The sequence below is a fragment of the Notamacropus eugenii genome, chromosome 1 (genome assembly GCF_028372415.1).
Source record: "Notamacropus eugenii isolate mMacEug1 chromosome 1, mMacEug1.pri_v2, whole genome shotgun sequence".
Lineage (NCBI taxonomy): Eukaryota > Metazoa > Chordata > Mammalia > Diprotodontia > Macropodidae > Notamacropus > Notamacropus eugenii.
In genome coordinates this window covers 488,400,103-488,416,360 of record NC_092872.1, presented here as the reverse complement: position 1 = coordinate 488,416,360, position 16,258 = coordinate 488,400,103, and the positions used below count along the sequence as shown (strand labels likewise).

At 38.6% G+C, this 16,258-nt stretch overlaps 1 protein-coding gene across 4 annotated transcripts in view; it reads right to left on the bottom strand.

Annotated features, from left to right (window-relative positions):
• OLFM1 (olfactomedin 1) overlaps window positions 1-16,258 on the bottom strand; it is a 58,971-nt gene that overhangs the window by 9,790 nt on the left and 32,923 nt on the right. For all 4 annotated transcript variants that reach the window (XM_072632913.1, XM_072632912.1, XM_072632915.1 and 1 more), the window contains one exon: window positions 3,896-4,002. In XM_072632913.1, coding sequence (XP_072489014.1) covers window positions 3,896-4,002 — 107 coding nt within the window. The remainder of the gene's footprint in view (window positions 1-3,895; window positions 4,003-16,258) is intronic.

Below are 16,258 nucleotides of genomic sequence, written 5' to 3'. Positions count from 1 at the left end.
GCCTTAGTAAATCATCAGCTGGTTCCGCTTAGTCAGTCCCCCCCTTTAATCTGCTTGTTTCTGACAAAGTCTCAGCAGATGTCTGAAGTTGCATTCCATTCCATCACACCCCAGAACATAGATTGATTTTCAGCTAGTTATTGGCCTCCTGCATCTTCATGATCAAAATTGGATAGGGAAAACCGGAAAGATTAAAGGAAAACATAACATGAACAAACTTGTCTCTCTAGGCAGTATGTAATTGTTCCAGATCGATAGAGGGGGCCTGTTGATTCTGTCAAATGACAGAATAGGAGATATGCATGTGGCTGCTGGGCCAATCAAGAACAATTACCCCAAACTCAGTACTATCTCTTATTCAACAAAAAGTAAGGCAGTGGGGGATAGTTAATTCACTAATATCTCAAGCCAAATATTAATGGTTACTCATGGTTTTTAAGTGGTTCCAAGAACTAGGTGAAGGCATTCAGCCAACTTCCTCTACTTTTGCAGGGGATATTTCAATCTTCTCTTGTCTGCGATGGCTATGAAGTCATCATGTGGATATTCAATATCTAATTCTCAAATGAATTCATTATCTTGACAGATTTATTTTGTAAGACTTTACATTTTTGGTTCTAAGCAAAGGTCTGTGACTTTTAGTAGCTTCCTCACACACAGATGAGGAACTAAGAATCTGATTAGTGTTCTCACGCTGATGGAATATGCAAAAATATACAAAGAATTTGAAATAGGTAGCAGCCAAAAACCTGAGGTGTACTTTTAATAAGAGCTACGATCAGTCAATCCATACATAATTTCAGACATCAGCTCATCTTTTCTTTTGCTAAATTGACTTCTATTTATCAGAATGAATCTCCTCTTTTGGTTATTTTTCATTCCATCCCTGAAGATCTGAGCTCTCAGTAGAGATGCCCCTATCCTCGACACTTGTTGACTCAACCTATTAAACATCATGCTCCTCCACACTGCTAATAACTTAGACATTGGTGGGGTCTAATAGCTATCCAGAGACAATGGAATCATTGATTTATAGCCAAAAAAAACTGAGAGATCTCAAACTTTATTTTAAAGATAAAGAAATTGAGGCCCCAAAAGGTTAAATGACCTTTCCCAAGGTCACAAAGGTAGTAAGTAGCACAAAGGTCTTCTGACTCCAAATTCACTATTTTTTCCACTGTACTATGCAAGAGACCCAATCTATTAGTAATAATTTACAATATAAGAACATGTTAGATGAAAATAATTAAAAAAGAAAAGGCTACAAAATGGGAGGGCCAATTTAATTATGCCTCCAAAATAACTGAATACAAATATTTCTTTCTGGAGAGACAAATGTCATGGTTTTCCATGAAGGATGTACACTCCAGGAAGGCAGGGACTCTTTCATTTTTGTCTCTGTATCCCCAGCACCTAGCACAATGCCTGGCCCACAGCAAGAGACTTTAAAATGCTTTACCATGTTTTTCATGACAGTGTAGTGAACATTTAGGAAAATCACCTATTTGCATAAATAGGATATTCCCTTTTTTGTGTACAGTTAAGATCACTGAAGCTATTCTTATTTTATGGAAGTTATGAAATCAAGAGAAATGCGACATACTTCTAGGGAAACATTTTAACTATTATTCCCTCATCCATCGTCTTCCATAAAGGAGACACTGCCAGAACATTATCACATCATTTCTTATGTCACCAACTCTAAATAATGAAAACCATGAATGATGGGGTAAGGCAGAGCAATAGTATATCATGGGCATAGCAAGATGGGATGCTAGGACCCATTTGTATCCTCTAAGAGGTCTTCCAGAGAGTCCCTAGTCTATCCAGAAATGCAAGTAGCTCCTTGTCCACTCATTTAAGTGTAATAATGATATGAGTTGTCCACTTCTCTCAAATTTCTTTATGAGCCCCCCAGAGAAAAGATAGACTGGTTAAGGAATTTCACCAGTCTGGTGAATTGTTTTTGCTTATTGAATTAACCCATTGGAGTTAATTCAATAAGGGAGAGTAGTTAGAGACATGGCCATGTTTCATATCCCAAATAGTTTATGAAATCCACAGAGAGCTGTAGGCATTAAACTTGTTATCTAAGAAGTTTTTGTTTTAAATGATAATGACTGCACATGCATTCCAGAGGGTGATAGCAGAAAAATGGCACTCTAAAAGATCATAAAAGAAGTAACTGTAGACAGGTAAAAAACATGGAGGAAAATGGCCAAGGGAAAGACTATAAAAAAGATGTTTGTAAAATGTTCACCATCGCTATTATGTGGGCTAGTTGGTGAAATACACTATTCATCATCCATTCTTAGTCAACAATCCTTCATCTCATCAATTCCCAAAGGAGTCTCAAACAAATAAGCAAGGGGCCAGCCAATCAAGACAAACATGGGACTTGTCTATTCCCCTTTTCTGAGTTTTCTCTAGGGGAAAAAGCTATATAGAAAAGAGCAATATCTTTTCTAAGTAAAAAGGAACATGAGTTTCCATCTAACCATGAGAGGAATAGCAAATGAAGGACAAATGAGATGTCATTAAAACAGAAAAGTCTAATGGATCTTTTCCCCTGAAGTTAAAAATAGAATGAAAAGGTCTTAGCAGGGGGTAGATTTTGACTTAGAACAGAAGGGCCCTAAAGGTGAACTCACTAAGACAGAACCATGTCAGGAGAAGGAAGCTACAGGAAGCAAAGTCCATTCCGGGATGACTTTGTAGAATGTGTTCTTTTATTTATGACAGGCTCACCTCTTTGTTACATAAGAACCAGGCTTCTTCAGTCTCTCCATAGGGTCTAAACTAACTCCTATCTCTGAGGAGTTGTTGGAAACAGCCTGAGAGATCTCTTTTGGTCTACTCTCTTTGAGCTGATCACTTAAGTTTAGAATGTTCAGAATGGACAAGACTTTGAAAGACCATTTAACTCAATATTCTTCAAATTCTCTTACCCCATAACCGTCTTATGATTCACCCATTCACTCGTATTCCCTCATAACCTTTTCACTCCCTCCCACCATCATTCTCTGACAAAATCTCCAAGTTTGGGAAAATTTCTTGCTTTCTAAAAGAGTATTAGTAACATATGTCTGTTTCCTTCACCTCAGAAATGAACATGAGTATTCTATCCTATTTATGTGTCTAAAGCTGGGACAGCTGGATAGAGGAAAAAGAAAATGATGAGAGGGAGGACAAGGTGTTTATGGGGAGCTAAAAGTGTCTAGGAAGAAAGGAGGGGCCATGTTGATAGCTCGTTTATGGAATCATCCCCCAGCTAGATGGTTCCCATCTTTACAACCATACTGGCATTTTCCTACCAACATACAGCTCCAGAAATGCTAATCCAATCCTTCTTCTATCTCTAGGTTATACTTAGTTTAAGCTATTACAGTTAACTACCTTTTCCTTAAAAGTGGCCTGAGATAAGGAAATTACAAATTCTACTCGATCCTATGACTGTGAGTCTTTTTTCTTAGCTAGTCAGCTGTTCTAAACATCATTCCTCCTTAGCTGATTCCTACCCAAGTCATCTTGGCACATAGCTTTCTCTGGCTGACCATTAGAGACCCACACTAGGAGGAATGACTATCATTTCCATTAAAGTGACCCAGAACAACATTTTAGTTCATAGTAAGTGTCCTTTCCATGACCATACAGGACTACTCTTTTGAGAGGCCCCCATGAGGCTACTTATTGAAGTCTCATTAAATTGAATTTGCTTTTAAAGTAGACATAATAACTAGACTCAAGTGCTAGGAATTTGGAGCTTGAGGGAGAGTTTTATCAGTTTCAAAGATCACAAATTGTACAAGATCATACCTATAAACCTTAGTTAGCTCTGTTTTCATAGCTTCAAAATGGGATAATGAAGTGAGGTGGGGAGAGAGAATAAACTTACCCTGTTATCACCTTCTGGTGCAAGTGGGTCTGTCATCCAGGATCCAAACCTTGATCCAGAGGTTTTTATGGTCACTGGGTCACTGATTCCTGTTAACTTGCCACAAGCTGCAAAATAGTATAATGCAGAGGAACAACAAGGTGAGTTAGCAACTGGGGGGGGCGGGGTGGCAAATGGCCTCACTCAAAGTCAATTTAAAAATGGGGATGTTCCCATAATAGCATGTACTGTCAAAGGTGGGAGGTGGTGGAAATAACATTTTTCTCTTAGAGGTGGGAGAAGGAAGCTCTACTTTCATTCCCTGCCATTAATCTGTGAATGGCTGCTGAACATTTGTTCATGCCCTTGTTTTTAATGGCAACATCCCTTATCATAGTGGCCCAGAGAAACCATACCCTCCCCAAACCAGAAGTGCTGCATTACCAGTAGAATAGTAAATGAAGCCAGATGCTGCTCAGGGGCAGTCAGCTTGGTACAGAAAAGAGGCAGCTGCATATCAGTCTTCTGAAACCCTACTGAATCCATGCCAACTACTTTACGTAGAAGTGGGAGGGTTGGGATGCCCATTTCAATACCATTCAGGCTTAAAACAAAGGATAAAGAAGCAAATGTTCCCCACCAAAGAACAATGATTCCCTTACATACACACACACACACACACACACACACACACACACACACACACATACCAACTGTTTCATTAAGTAGTTAGGACACATTACTCTTTAAATATCCTTACTGATTAAAATCACCTTCTGAGAAGGTGGAATCTCATGGATTCATGGACATACCTGCAATGCTATTCCTAGCACTGAGTGGGGGAAGGGGAGGGAAAGAGAGAAGGCACTGTCTGAAACCTAAGACTGGAGTCTGGAGTACTGCTGTGTCTATTCCAGACTGTGCTGTGGGACCTCAGAGTGCTCACTCAAACTCTGCTATACCCCATTTAACCTCCAAGTTAAGGGTGTAGTAGCATTCCTGGGATCATGAAACCCAGCTAGGAAGAAAAAAATGGGACAAAGGTGCCATTGATGCCCAAAGGGCCCATGGAGCTATTTATTGCATTCTCATCAAATTAAACCTGTTTTCAAAAGTGGACACAATAGCTAGCCTCAAGATACAAGGATTTGGAGCTTAGGTGGGTGAGAGAATTTCATCAGTTCCAAAAAATCAAATCACAAATTTTACAAGATTGGACCCACAAACCTTTCTGCTTGCAGTACTAAGATAGTATAAGGAAGTGAGGTAGAGAGAAAGAATAAACTTACCTTGTCCATGCCACCATGGCACCATGGACAAAGGCAGCTGGGGCTGCCAGCACAGATTGAAAACCAGCTATTCTTTTAATTCCACATTCAGTAAAGTTAAACAATAGCAACCATAATAATAAACAAGAAAATTCCACCTTGACTTACAGAGTCAGAAAGGACATTAGAATACAGAATGGCAGAACTGGTAGGATGTTACAATGTAGAAATTTCAAGACACTGAGTTTAGAAGTAGAAAGCACCTTAGAGAGCACCTAGTCTAGTCCCATAATTTAACAGATAGGGAAATGGAGGCTCAGAGGAGGGAAATGGCTTTCCAAGATCACTTAGCAGATTACTTGCAAACTAAGGCTAGTAGCCAGGACCCTCACCACGAAAGTCATGGCCTCTATATATTTAACACAATCATACTTCCTACCTTATAGAGTTCTCTTCAGATGTCAACTTTTGCATGGGAGGATCCCATGGAAATATCTCTTATTGGAAATGACCTCCCCTTCTTGGACCTCATATAGAAAGCACTTTGTTTGGGGGATCTCTGATGCACTTAGGTATGAAGTACAATATCACTTGATATCTGTGTTGGTGCTGTTTACCTCTAGTAGCTGGAGCTTCATTCAGGGAAACAGCATGATATGGAGGAAAGAATGCTAGGCTTGGAACAAGAGAATGCCTGGGTTCAAATGCTGCTCCTAACAGGGCATGGGCACAATCAGTTTCATCTCTCTAAGTCTCAACTCCCTCCTCTGCAAAAGAAAGATAAGAAAATCTGAAGTCCCTACCTCATAGGGTTTTGGGAAGGATCAAATAAGATATTCTCAAAGGAAGAAAGGAAATGAGCATTTGTGAAGCACTCACTATGTCCTAGACATGTACTAAGTGCTTTAGAAATATAGACATGTACTAAGTGCTTTAGAAATAGCATCTCATTTGATTCTCACAACTATGGAGGAAACTGAGGCAGACTGAAAGTTAAATTCCTTGTCCAAGTTTCTAATACTGGATTTGAATTCAGATCTCTCAGACTCCAGGCCCAGCACTCTTTCTACTTTACTGTCAAAGTGCCATACAGGTCAGCTGTAATTATTTAGTTGGATCTTGCATCATCCCCAGTGCCTAGTACAAGCCTCTGTACTCTGTAGGCGCTCAATAAATGTATGTTAAATACACAAATAAATACCTTCTGTTGTTTAACATGGCTTTGCTTTTTCTGTCACTAGGTCACAGACCTATTAGGGGGTCATATGACACTATTCTGCAATAAAATTCTCTTCAGCCATGTGCTCTCAAATGCAAAGTGATCTGGAGAACAAAGGGGTATAGGTTTAATAGGCTGCTCCTGGAGAGTCTCCTCTGTTTTCCAAAGTCCTGGGGCACTAGATTTAGAGTTGGAAGAAACATCAGAGTCTATTCTAACCCTGCCCTCCTTACAAACATCTTACTTTGAATAAACAAGTTAATTCAGAAGTCTCTGGATGTTCTCACCAATCTTTAAATTGTTACTGTTGACACAAATGGTCTTAGAGTATAGTGGGAGATTACTTTGGATTTTTGAAAAAGTGTATGATACTATTTTTAATGAAGGATGGGCAGGGAAAGAAAAAATATGAATTGAACATACAATACAGAATTTAGAGATTGAAGAAATCTTAGTAAGAACCTTATCCAAGGCCAGTCCCTTCATTTTGCAGATGAGAAAATACTAAAGTCTAGAGAGGTTATCCAGTTTGCAAAAGGTCACATGGGTAAATAACAAAGGAAGATTTGAACCCAAGCCCTCTGATTCAAAGGCAGAGCTCTTCTCTTCCCATTGTACCAAAATGAGTCACTCACTAAGAACTAAGACCATAAGAAAGGGACCTGCTACGGAAGTTTTTCTCCTGGAAAAAACCCACTCTTGCTTCTTTTTTTGCCTCCCTTAGGCTGTTTTTCTGTCTTTAGCCTTCAGTCTAAACCTGAATACAAATGGTCAAAATCAAATAGTATATAAAGTTCAGAAAAGATCAAGGATCTGTGGGAGAACTGGAAATTACACCTCACCCAACTGCCATTCAGTCTATACAATCCCTTTAAAGCCCCTCCCACCTGTAAAGCTCCAACCACTGACAGAGAGGAAGGGTATAAAACACTCCATTTCTCACCTTGCTCAGAACCAGATTTCTGCTACAGCTTCCCTCCCACCCCCACTAGAAAGAGAAGGGGATATCTCTATTAAATAACTTCTTATGAAACTTAGCAATGGCTTGAAGCTCAGGGCCCTAAACCAAGACCTGCTACAACTATTTCTTGTATTTTAAGTTATAGCAACAGATTTGCCCAACATAAGGATGTTGATGAAATAGCATCTAGAAAAAAGTTAATTAAGAGCACAATCAGAATCAGCCTTTGAACCCAAATGCAAACCAAGTCTTTTCTTTTCAAGTTGAGAAAAAAATGAGTCATCTCTCCAAGCTGTTGTCCCATGGCTAGAGAGTCAAGAAATAAATAAAATTGCCTTCTGATGTGGTGTAATGGAAAGAACATTGTATTGGCTTCAGAACATGGTTTCAAATGTTAGTGCTGCTGGTTATTCTCTTGATAACCTTAGACAAAGTACTCAACTTCTCTGGACTTGAGCTTCCTCATCTATAAAACAGTATCTCTGTCTCTGTCTCTGTCTCTCTGTCTCTCTCTGTGTCTCTCTCTGTCTCTGTCTCTGTCTCTCTCTCTCTCTCTCTCACACACACACACACACACACACACACACACACACACACACACACACACACACCCACCCACCCACCACAAAAGTCAGTGGGAAATGTTCAAAGATATAGACCCTAATGCTATATTGGGAATTGTCCTTGGTACCTGGTTACTTGATAGTGTGCTCGGGGGTTAGACCACTGATAGTTTTGCCTTATTCCATCCTTCCCTAAAGTGCAAAGTGTGTATGTGTGTGTATTTTCCTTCCAACTTGAAATCCAACTTGATCCATGATTGATTCATATATTTCTTCCCATGCCCAATCTTCATTTTGAAAAATAAACACATTCTTTTAAAAATGACCCTCTCTCAATCTACTCTAATGTCATTTTAATCAAATTCAAGAACCATTGCTTAAGGATTGTTAAGAGTTATAAATTAACCTGTTTAACCAAATCAGATGTCTGGTCACTGATCTCTCCAATATTTTTGGACAAGATGTGAGAGACCCAGCCGAGATTATAATCTCATTTGGTTCTGAGGCTCATGTCTGCTCACAAAAATTGACACCAATTTACCTGTGCAGTTTCTTCCACATTTTCATAGTAAGATATCTGTAAAAGGGGTAAGTATTTGGAGTGAGGTGGAAAAGGGAGGATTATCTAAATAAATACAAGTGATAATTTGAATTTGGGTATAACTAATAAAGGACTGGATATCTCAGGAGAGGGTCTGGTTTCAGGACCATCTCAGATTTTTTCTTTTTCCAATGAATTGTCAGAGGTGATAGAGCCACATTGAGTATTTTAAGAAAGGAGGAGGACAAATATTTTGGAAATCACAGGAGTCAAACACTACATTCTGTCTATGTGAGTCATTTCCTCTCAGTTCTAGTAACCTTGGGAAGATCCCAAGGCCATATGGGCAAGCTAGCATCTGCTGAGTAAAAACAAACAGAAAAAGGGCATTCATATCAACAATAGGAATATGGAGCTACAAACTCCACTACAAACTCACAGGATCAGTTTATATAAACTTTGCTTAGGGAGGGACTACTCAGGGAGATGTCAACATTGACCTAAAAATATTTAAATCCTTAACTATTTCCCTTTCAAAGAAACTTTCCTTTATTGGTTAGATGTAAATTCTCTCTATGTGTTGCTCTGGAAATAAATCTAATCAGGAACCTCCAAAGGGTTCAGTGATTTGATATCCTCAGGAAAAACACCTGCTTCTGCACTACATTCTCATCCTGAGGATAATACTTTTTCCCATTAAACACAACTGTATGAACTTCCAGCCATCTCAATTTTCTTAATCCCCACAGCAAATAGAACCTATCAATGAAGAATCAGTCTCCCCACCCCCCATTTTTTGACTGTCTTTCTGTCTCTATCTGTCTGTCTCTTTCTCAAACATACAGACACACAAGCACACACACTTCACAAGTGGTAAGAAACATTCTTGATGTCTGATCATTCAACAGCATAAGGGGTCAGACTACTGCTGGTATTTTCTTATTCCACGGTTCCCCAAAGTGAAAGGAAAAAAAAGCAGATTAGCCAATTGACCTCCAGAATAACCTTTTTCCTGTCTCCTACCTTTGTTCATGTTGTTCTGTAAGTCTAAAATGCCTTCTTGCTTTACTTCTTTCAGCTGAAATCTACATATCCTTCATGTGTTGCTCAAATAAGACCTCTTACACAATGTCTTGTTGATCCTTTTAGCCAGAAATCATCATTTCAACTAAACTCTCATAGCACTAGGACTCATGGCAATGATCACATACTGATCTGTGTGTTTATCATATGCATGTTCTTGGAGATGTCATATACCATAAGATATCAGGTTCCTTGAGGACATAAACTATAATTTGCATTTATCTCCATATTTTCTACACCATCTAGCATAATGCCTTGACTATAATAGCTGCTCAATAAATATTTGCTGAGTAATGGAAATCTTCCCCACTACAAAGGAAAATGTATTATAGTTTTAAAAAGTCAGCATATTAGCAATATTGTATTTCAATGTTTTCATAATTCTTTTACCTCCTTATATGTTCCTGGTCTCTTATGTCAAAGTGTGTGTGTGTGTGTGTGTGTGTGTGTGTGTGTGTGTGTGTGTGAGAGAGAGAGAGAGAGAGAGAGAGAGAGAGAGAGAGAGAGAGAGAACCTACACCATAGCAATGAAGGAGGAAAAAAGAAAATGAGAGGCGTAAAGAAGGGTCAGAGTCAGTCTGAGAAAGGGAGACATAAGACTCCAATCTCAGACACAAAAGCCCCATTTCAGATGAAAGGGAGCTTCTTGCAATCATTATATTTTGTCCTTTGCTACTTCCCTTAACTGCCCACTTCTGAACTCACTCCAATAGATGAAGAGAAAGAGGCAGCCCAAGGCAACAGAAACAAAGTCAACAACATCCTGGCTGCCAGAGATTGGAAGGTCTTTGTAAAGAGCCTTTCTCAAGCATAGCATTTGGATGGCTGTAAAGTGAGATAGCCTCAATAGAGCCTGAGTAGAAAGTCACCCAGGGACCTTGGAGAATCCTCCATTTAAGCACACTGGGCTCTACCACTGTCCTTTTCCAAACTCATCTCTCAAAAAAAAATTGGGGGGGATTAGTCACACAAAGTAATGAATATGTCAGTGTAAATAAGTTTTACACAGTCTCCAGGAGAGCTTATGATAGTAGAAAAACATTTGAAGGTGGGAAACATGTAGGAAGACAGATGAGGAAGAAGGTAGACAATGTAAGTGGAGGATGAGATGTACAATACAAAATTCCCCATTCCCCAATTTTGCCCTGGGCCCATTGTGCTCCATTAGCCTTTATACTGGACAACTTCCTTGGGTCACTTGTATTTTCCTGGGTACCACCGATTCAGGAATAAAGGTAAACTTCACATGTTCTGTTTCGTTCTCCTATTACATTGTTGTCCACAGACAAAAGGCTGCCAGTGCTGAACTGGGTACTTATTTTTGGATGTCAATCCAACCTGGTTTCAGCCAAAAGTCTTCTAGAACAAGCAAAAAGGTTGTTTTTTAAAATCTCCCAACAGAGAAGCAAAGACAAACTTGGCATATTTAGTTCAGAAAGCGTCCCTCTGTTGTCCTGATTAGTCCAGACCAAAAAAGAGAGAGATGTGAGTTAGTTTTTCGTTATCACATAATACATTTAGAGCTGGAACAGACCTTAGAGATACAATCCAATTTCCTCATTTACACAGAGAGTAACTGAAGCCCAAAGAGGTTGAAGTGAATTGCCACATAGGATGTAAGTTGCAAAGACAGGGTTCAGATCTAGGCCTCATGACTCCAAATCCAAAGCTATTCCTAGTATATTTTTCTCCCACGAAATTGAGCATCGACGAAAAGGTATCTTTATTCAATTGTCCTTCACAGGGCAGAAGATGGGTGACCACTCGTTAGGAGTCTACATGGAAAATTCTTATACTAAATGTGAAGCTAAATTAAATGATCCTTTTCTAAGGTTCTAGTATTCTAGAATGAAGATTCAACCCTACTATAACCCTTACATATCAATGGCTGTAATAGTTATTCACAACAGGGATAGTACAAATCAGGGAGGAAAAGAAATACACTGAAATTAGTAAATTTGTGTAGTGGCCCCTCAAGGAAGATTGGGAGTTGATTTTAACCACAATCCAGATACTTTTGAAAAGGAATCCAAGGCAGCTGAGGTGAAATAGAATTGTTTGAATACAAAAGACCAGAAAGAACACGCCTGAGGTCTAAATCAATGGGCTAGACACAGAGGCATACCTAAAGATGTACTCCATTTCCCCAAAGGAAGTCTGATGATCAATAATCCCAGATCACCTAGGTCATAGGACAATCTTACTAGAATCCAGATCCTTAGGAAAAGTAGTCAATAACTACCTGGACTTTCCATTCAGCCTTTTGTATTCCTGTTGAGTTTGAGGGATATTGTTGTACAGAAGGGTTAAGAAGGAGGTCATCTTAAATTCATAGACTTAAGGATTTTTGAGTCCTCTTCTAGCTCTAAATCTCACGATCCTTTATGATCCTATGTCTTCAGTAGGGTAAGAAATGTTCAGGACTGAAGAAGATCATTATAGGATTTAGAGTCAAAGAGACCTTAGAGGTGATTTGGTCCAATTCCTCCCTTTGTTTTACAGATGAAAAAAATCTGAGCTCCGGAGAGACTGAGTTACTTTTCCAAGGTCTCACAATTGGTAAGCAGTAGACTAGGTTTCAAATCTCCATTTTCTGATTCCAAATCCTGTACTCTAGCCACAAGATTGTAGAACTTAACCTCTTATTATACAGAACTTCACAGAACAAATAGGCAGAAATATGGCTTGCTAGGAATCTGATAAAGGGCGAGGGTTAGCACTTAGGATTTGGAGGGGTAGATTCTGAAACCAGGTACACCCTGATCTTTTCTTTATCCCATGTGGATAACCAGTCAGATCCAAATGAACTGGATTAGACTTCCTCAGAGGCCTTTTTACTGTTGACTCACTAGCTCCAATGGGGCTGAAGAATAGAAGCTCCTTCCTGTTTACTTGGAGGGCAATGCAGTATATTAAAAGGGGTCTAGATCTGCAATCAGGGTACTCCAGTTCTGTGACTTACTGCCTGTGTGAATTGAAGCAAGGCCTCCTTTGGCCCTAATCAAATGAGATAATCTATGTGCAACAACTGCAAGCTATAAATATAGGAAAGAAAGAAGTAAAGAATGACATCTATGTGCCAGGCACTGTGCTAAGTGCTTTGCAAACATTACCTCATTTAATCCTTACATTGATCTGAGAGGTACATGCTGTTATTATCCTCATTTTACAGTTGAGGAAACTGAGGCAAATTGAGGCTAAGTGACTTGCCCAGGATCACACTGCTAGTAAGTATATAAGGCCAGACACTTCATTGTTGTTGTTTTGTTATGTGATGTCTTTTTGTTATGTTGTTGTAAAATGAGTGGCCTGAATTCAATACTCTGAAGTCCTTCCTAGTGTAAAACCTATGATTCAAATGAAATATCCAGTCCAACCATCTATGTGCCTCATTCCAACAATACCCAAGAGGTAATCTTTCTTCCTTTGCAGCTCTCATTCACCTTTCCACTTAGAGACCTAAGAAACTAGTTTCAGATGACCCCTCCCATGAGAGTGAATGCTGGAGATGATGTCATGGCAAAGTATATTTTGCTCTTATTATATGGTTAGGAAAGATGCCACTTTCATCAAATTGAAGGACTGATGAATCAAAAGGCCCTTAAGCAGCTCCCAAATTAGCAAATACTTTGTAGTCAAGAAATTCCCTGAATTTAGACCTGAAGTTTTTGGCTAAGAAATCTGATTGCTGATATAAAGAAATCCACTACTAACCTTTATCACAAGACCTGAAGTCCTGCATTGTTGATTTTTTCTTCTATCCATTATAGGGATCCACCTTTCACTATTTCAAGAACATTGGATCTCAGAGAACAACCCCCTCTCTGATCTTAACCTGGTTAGCAAAGAACCCACTGGTTAACAGATTAAAGAGCTACTAACACTTGTGAGTCTTTATTAGACTTTGAGAGTGCCCTCTATCTATGGTGAGATGTTGCAACTAATACTCCAGGTTCAAAGGTACGAAATCCTTGAGCAAACATATTTTCCATTTCTGTTCAACATGCTTAAGAAATCTGAGTAATAATAGGAAAAACACAAGAAAACAGATTCTTTTCAGAAAATAAATTCAAGAGAAATTAAGTTTGACCTCTTGTTTCCAAGGCTATTGCAAATGACAGTTTCCAACTTGAGTCTTTGGTTCAGCTTATTAGATGAAGCCTAAAATCCCTGGACAGAGGGTCATTTTTAAAAATGGAAACAGAAAAACTAATTCAACCAGCTACTATTGATTTTTTTCATATATGTGTATGTAGCAGGGTCAAGAAGTGTCAGCAATATCGACCTTAAGAGAAGCTGAAGAAAAAAAAGAAATCCAAAAGAGACCTAGTTAAAAATAAGTTGGTTCACTGCAGTGAATCCCTTTCTTGATGATGTTACACCAGAGAAGGGAGCAGCAATGCTCCAAGACTAAGAAATCTACAGTCAGACTATGCTTCAGCTAATTCTGGAGGTACTTGAATGAGTCAAGAGTGCTAAGGAGGTGGCAACAAATAGCTCTAAAAATAACCTATTCACTAAGCAAGGCTATAATGCTGGGCCACTTATAACACTCATTTCCTTTGTCATGCACCCCTGGTACACTTGCCAGTGAGGAATCCTAGCTAGAAAGATGTCCCACAGTTATTTGCAAAGCTAAAATGAATATCTCATATTACTATCATTTGGAATTTGTTTGATACTTGGGTTCTGAGGCCAATGAACTATAAAAATGGGACTCAAGAGGAAGAAAAGTGAGCAAAATCCTCCCAGTCCCAGAAAATGGGTGACCAGTACCATTGACCAATTTTCAGTTCTAGGTGTTCTATCTGATTCATCTCTGAGTTCCTAGTGCTGTTTCTAACTGCGTATGTGTCCTTAAATGAATTATTTCATCTCTTTTAGCTTCAGACGTCCCTTCTTTCAAAGAGAAGTTATAATTGCAACTCTACTTAGGATTAAATGTTCTTGTTGTATGAAGTTCAAGGGATTGTTATTCTGTGATGAGAAAATATCAGACAAAAGCATTTGCTTCCTTCTTCCATCATTTTAAAGGCCGCCATTTTAAAGCTGTTCTCTAACTTAACCATTCAAAAGTTGACACAGGATTCTATGTTTAGAACTGGAAAGGACCTCAAAGGTCACTTAGTCCCACTCATCCCATTTTAAAGATGAGTAAACTGAGGTCTAGAGAAGTCAAGCAACTTGCCCATGCTAGCAGAACTAGAATTTGGAACTAGTTCTTCACCCTCCAAATCCATTGCTCTTTCTACTGCTTCATGCATGTTTCATCAGATCTCCTAGAACTGCATAGGTCACATGTCTATACAGTATATGATTTTCAGCAGCACTTAATAATTAATATGAAGTTCTAGGAAAGATTTTAGACTGAGATTTTTAAATGTAGATATTCATGTATATTGCTATAGCCTGAAGGGTTAAAAAACCATAGGGGCCATTTTATTCTCTCTTTTTTCCCCAAACCAATCCTTTCAGCAATCCATGGGTAAGCACGTGGGAGTCCCAAGATCTTAAACTACAAAATATATTCACACCAATGTCTAAAAATAGGTCCCAGCACAGATGGAACAGGCATGCATCATCCTGAGAGGGACATTTTCCCAACTTGGAAAAGTCCTTACATTTTCACCATCTGCAACTTTTATTCTGCTCTTGTCTATTTGTGTTGGTCATTGCGATTCTGGGTCATTTCGGGGTTCAGTATTCTCTATATTTGCCCACTCCACAGTTAAGATGGCAAAAAGGTCAAAAACCACTCACTTGTGAAAGAAAATAATTCAATCCTTATTTCTCAAGGGCTAAGAGACAGGAGAATTGCAAGCCTAAAGAATGATTTCTACAAAGATTAATCTTTAAGGAGGTTAATAAAATGCATTTCACATGGGGATGTGGTCACAGTAGTAATTTCTTTCTCCAGTGGAAGTCCAAAGATTATACTTCAGGTATAATCTATAATTCCCTACTTTAAACATGCCTATAGGACCTTAGACTTGATCTCTGAAGTCACTTAGTTCAACCCCTTTATTTTACTAATGGAGAAAGTGTACTGTCCAGAGAGTCACTTGTTCAAAGTTACCCAGTTATTTAATAGTACATTGGAAATAGAATTGGAAATAGAAACCAAGTCTCCTGACTTCTTTTTTCCCCACTACACCAAAGACATTTGCTAAAACTCTTTTATATGAATTCACTGATTTTTGTCAGAGATGAGATGATGTTCTGCAGATGATAAAAGCTAAAGCTAATTTTAAAGGAAAAAACTACATATCTTATGATCTTATACATATCTTATACTAGTGAACTGAAAATATTGTGACTTTTCTATCAAAAGTATCTTAAGTCTTGAGCATTTAGGCCTATAAAAATGAATAAACAAAAGGGATATTAAATACAAGTGCCTACTCATGAAACAATATTTTCTTCAACTCTATTTTCTTTACTGTTGTGTGTATGCTGTCTTTCAGTTAACTAGTACCATGAGAAGTGTCCAGAAATATTCTAAAATTAAATGTTTCCTCCGGATATATTTGGCTACTAGGTAGGGCATTTGGGTGAGAGTAGGGTAACTGATGGTATTAGAAGACTAAGAAAGCAGTTAAAATCCTGAAAGAAGCTTCATTACAAAGGGTGACACCCCCCTCAACATATAGGGAAATTAAAATGAACTAATACCTCATCAAGATGATCTCGTAAGTAGGACATATCTAATCTTTACTAAGACTAAGATTTCACTAAGAAATCCATTGGAA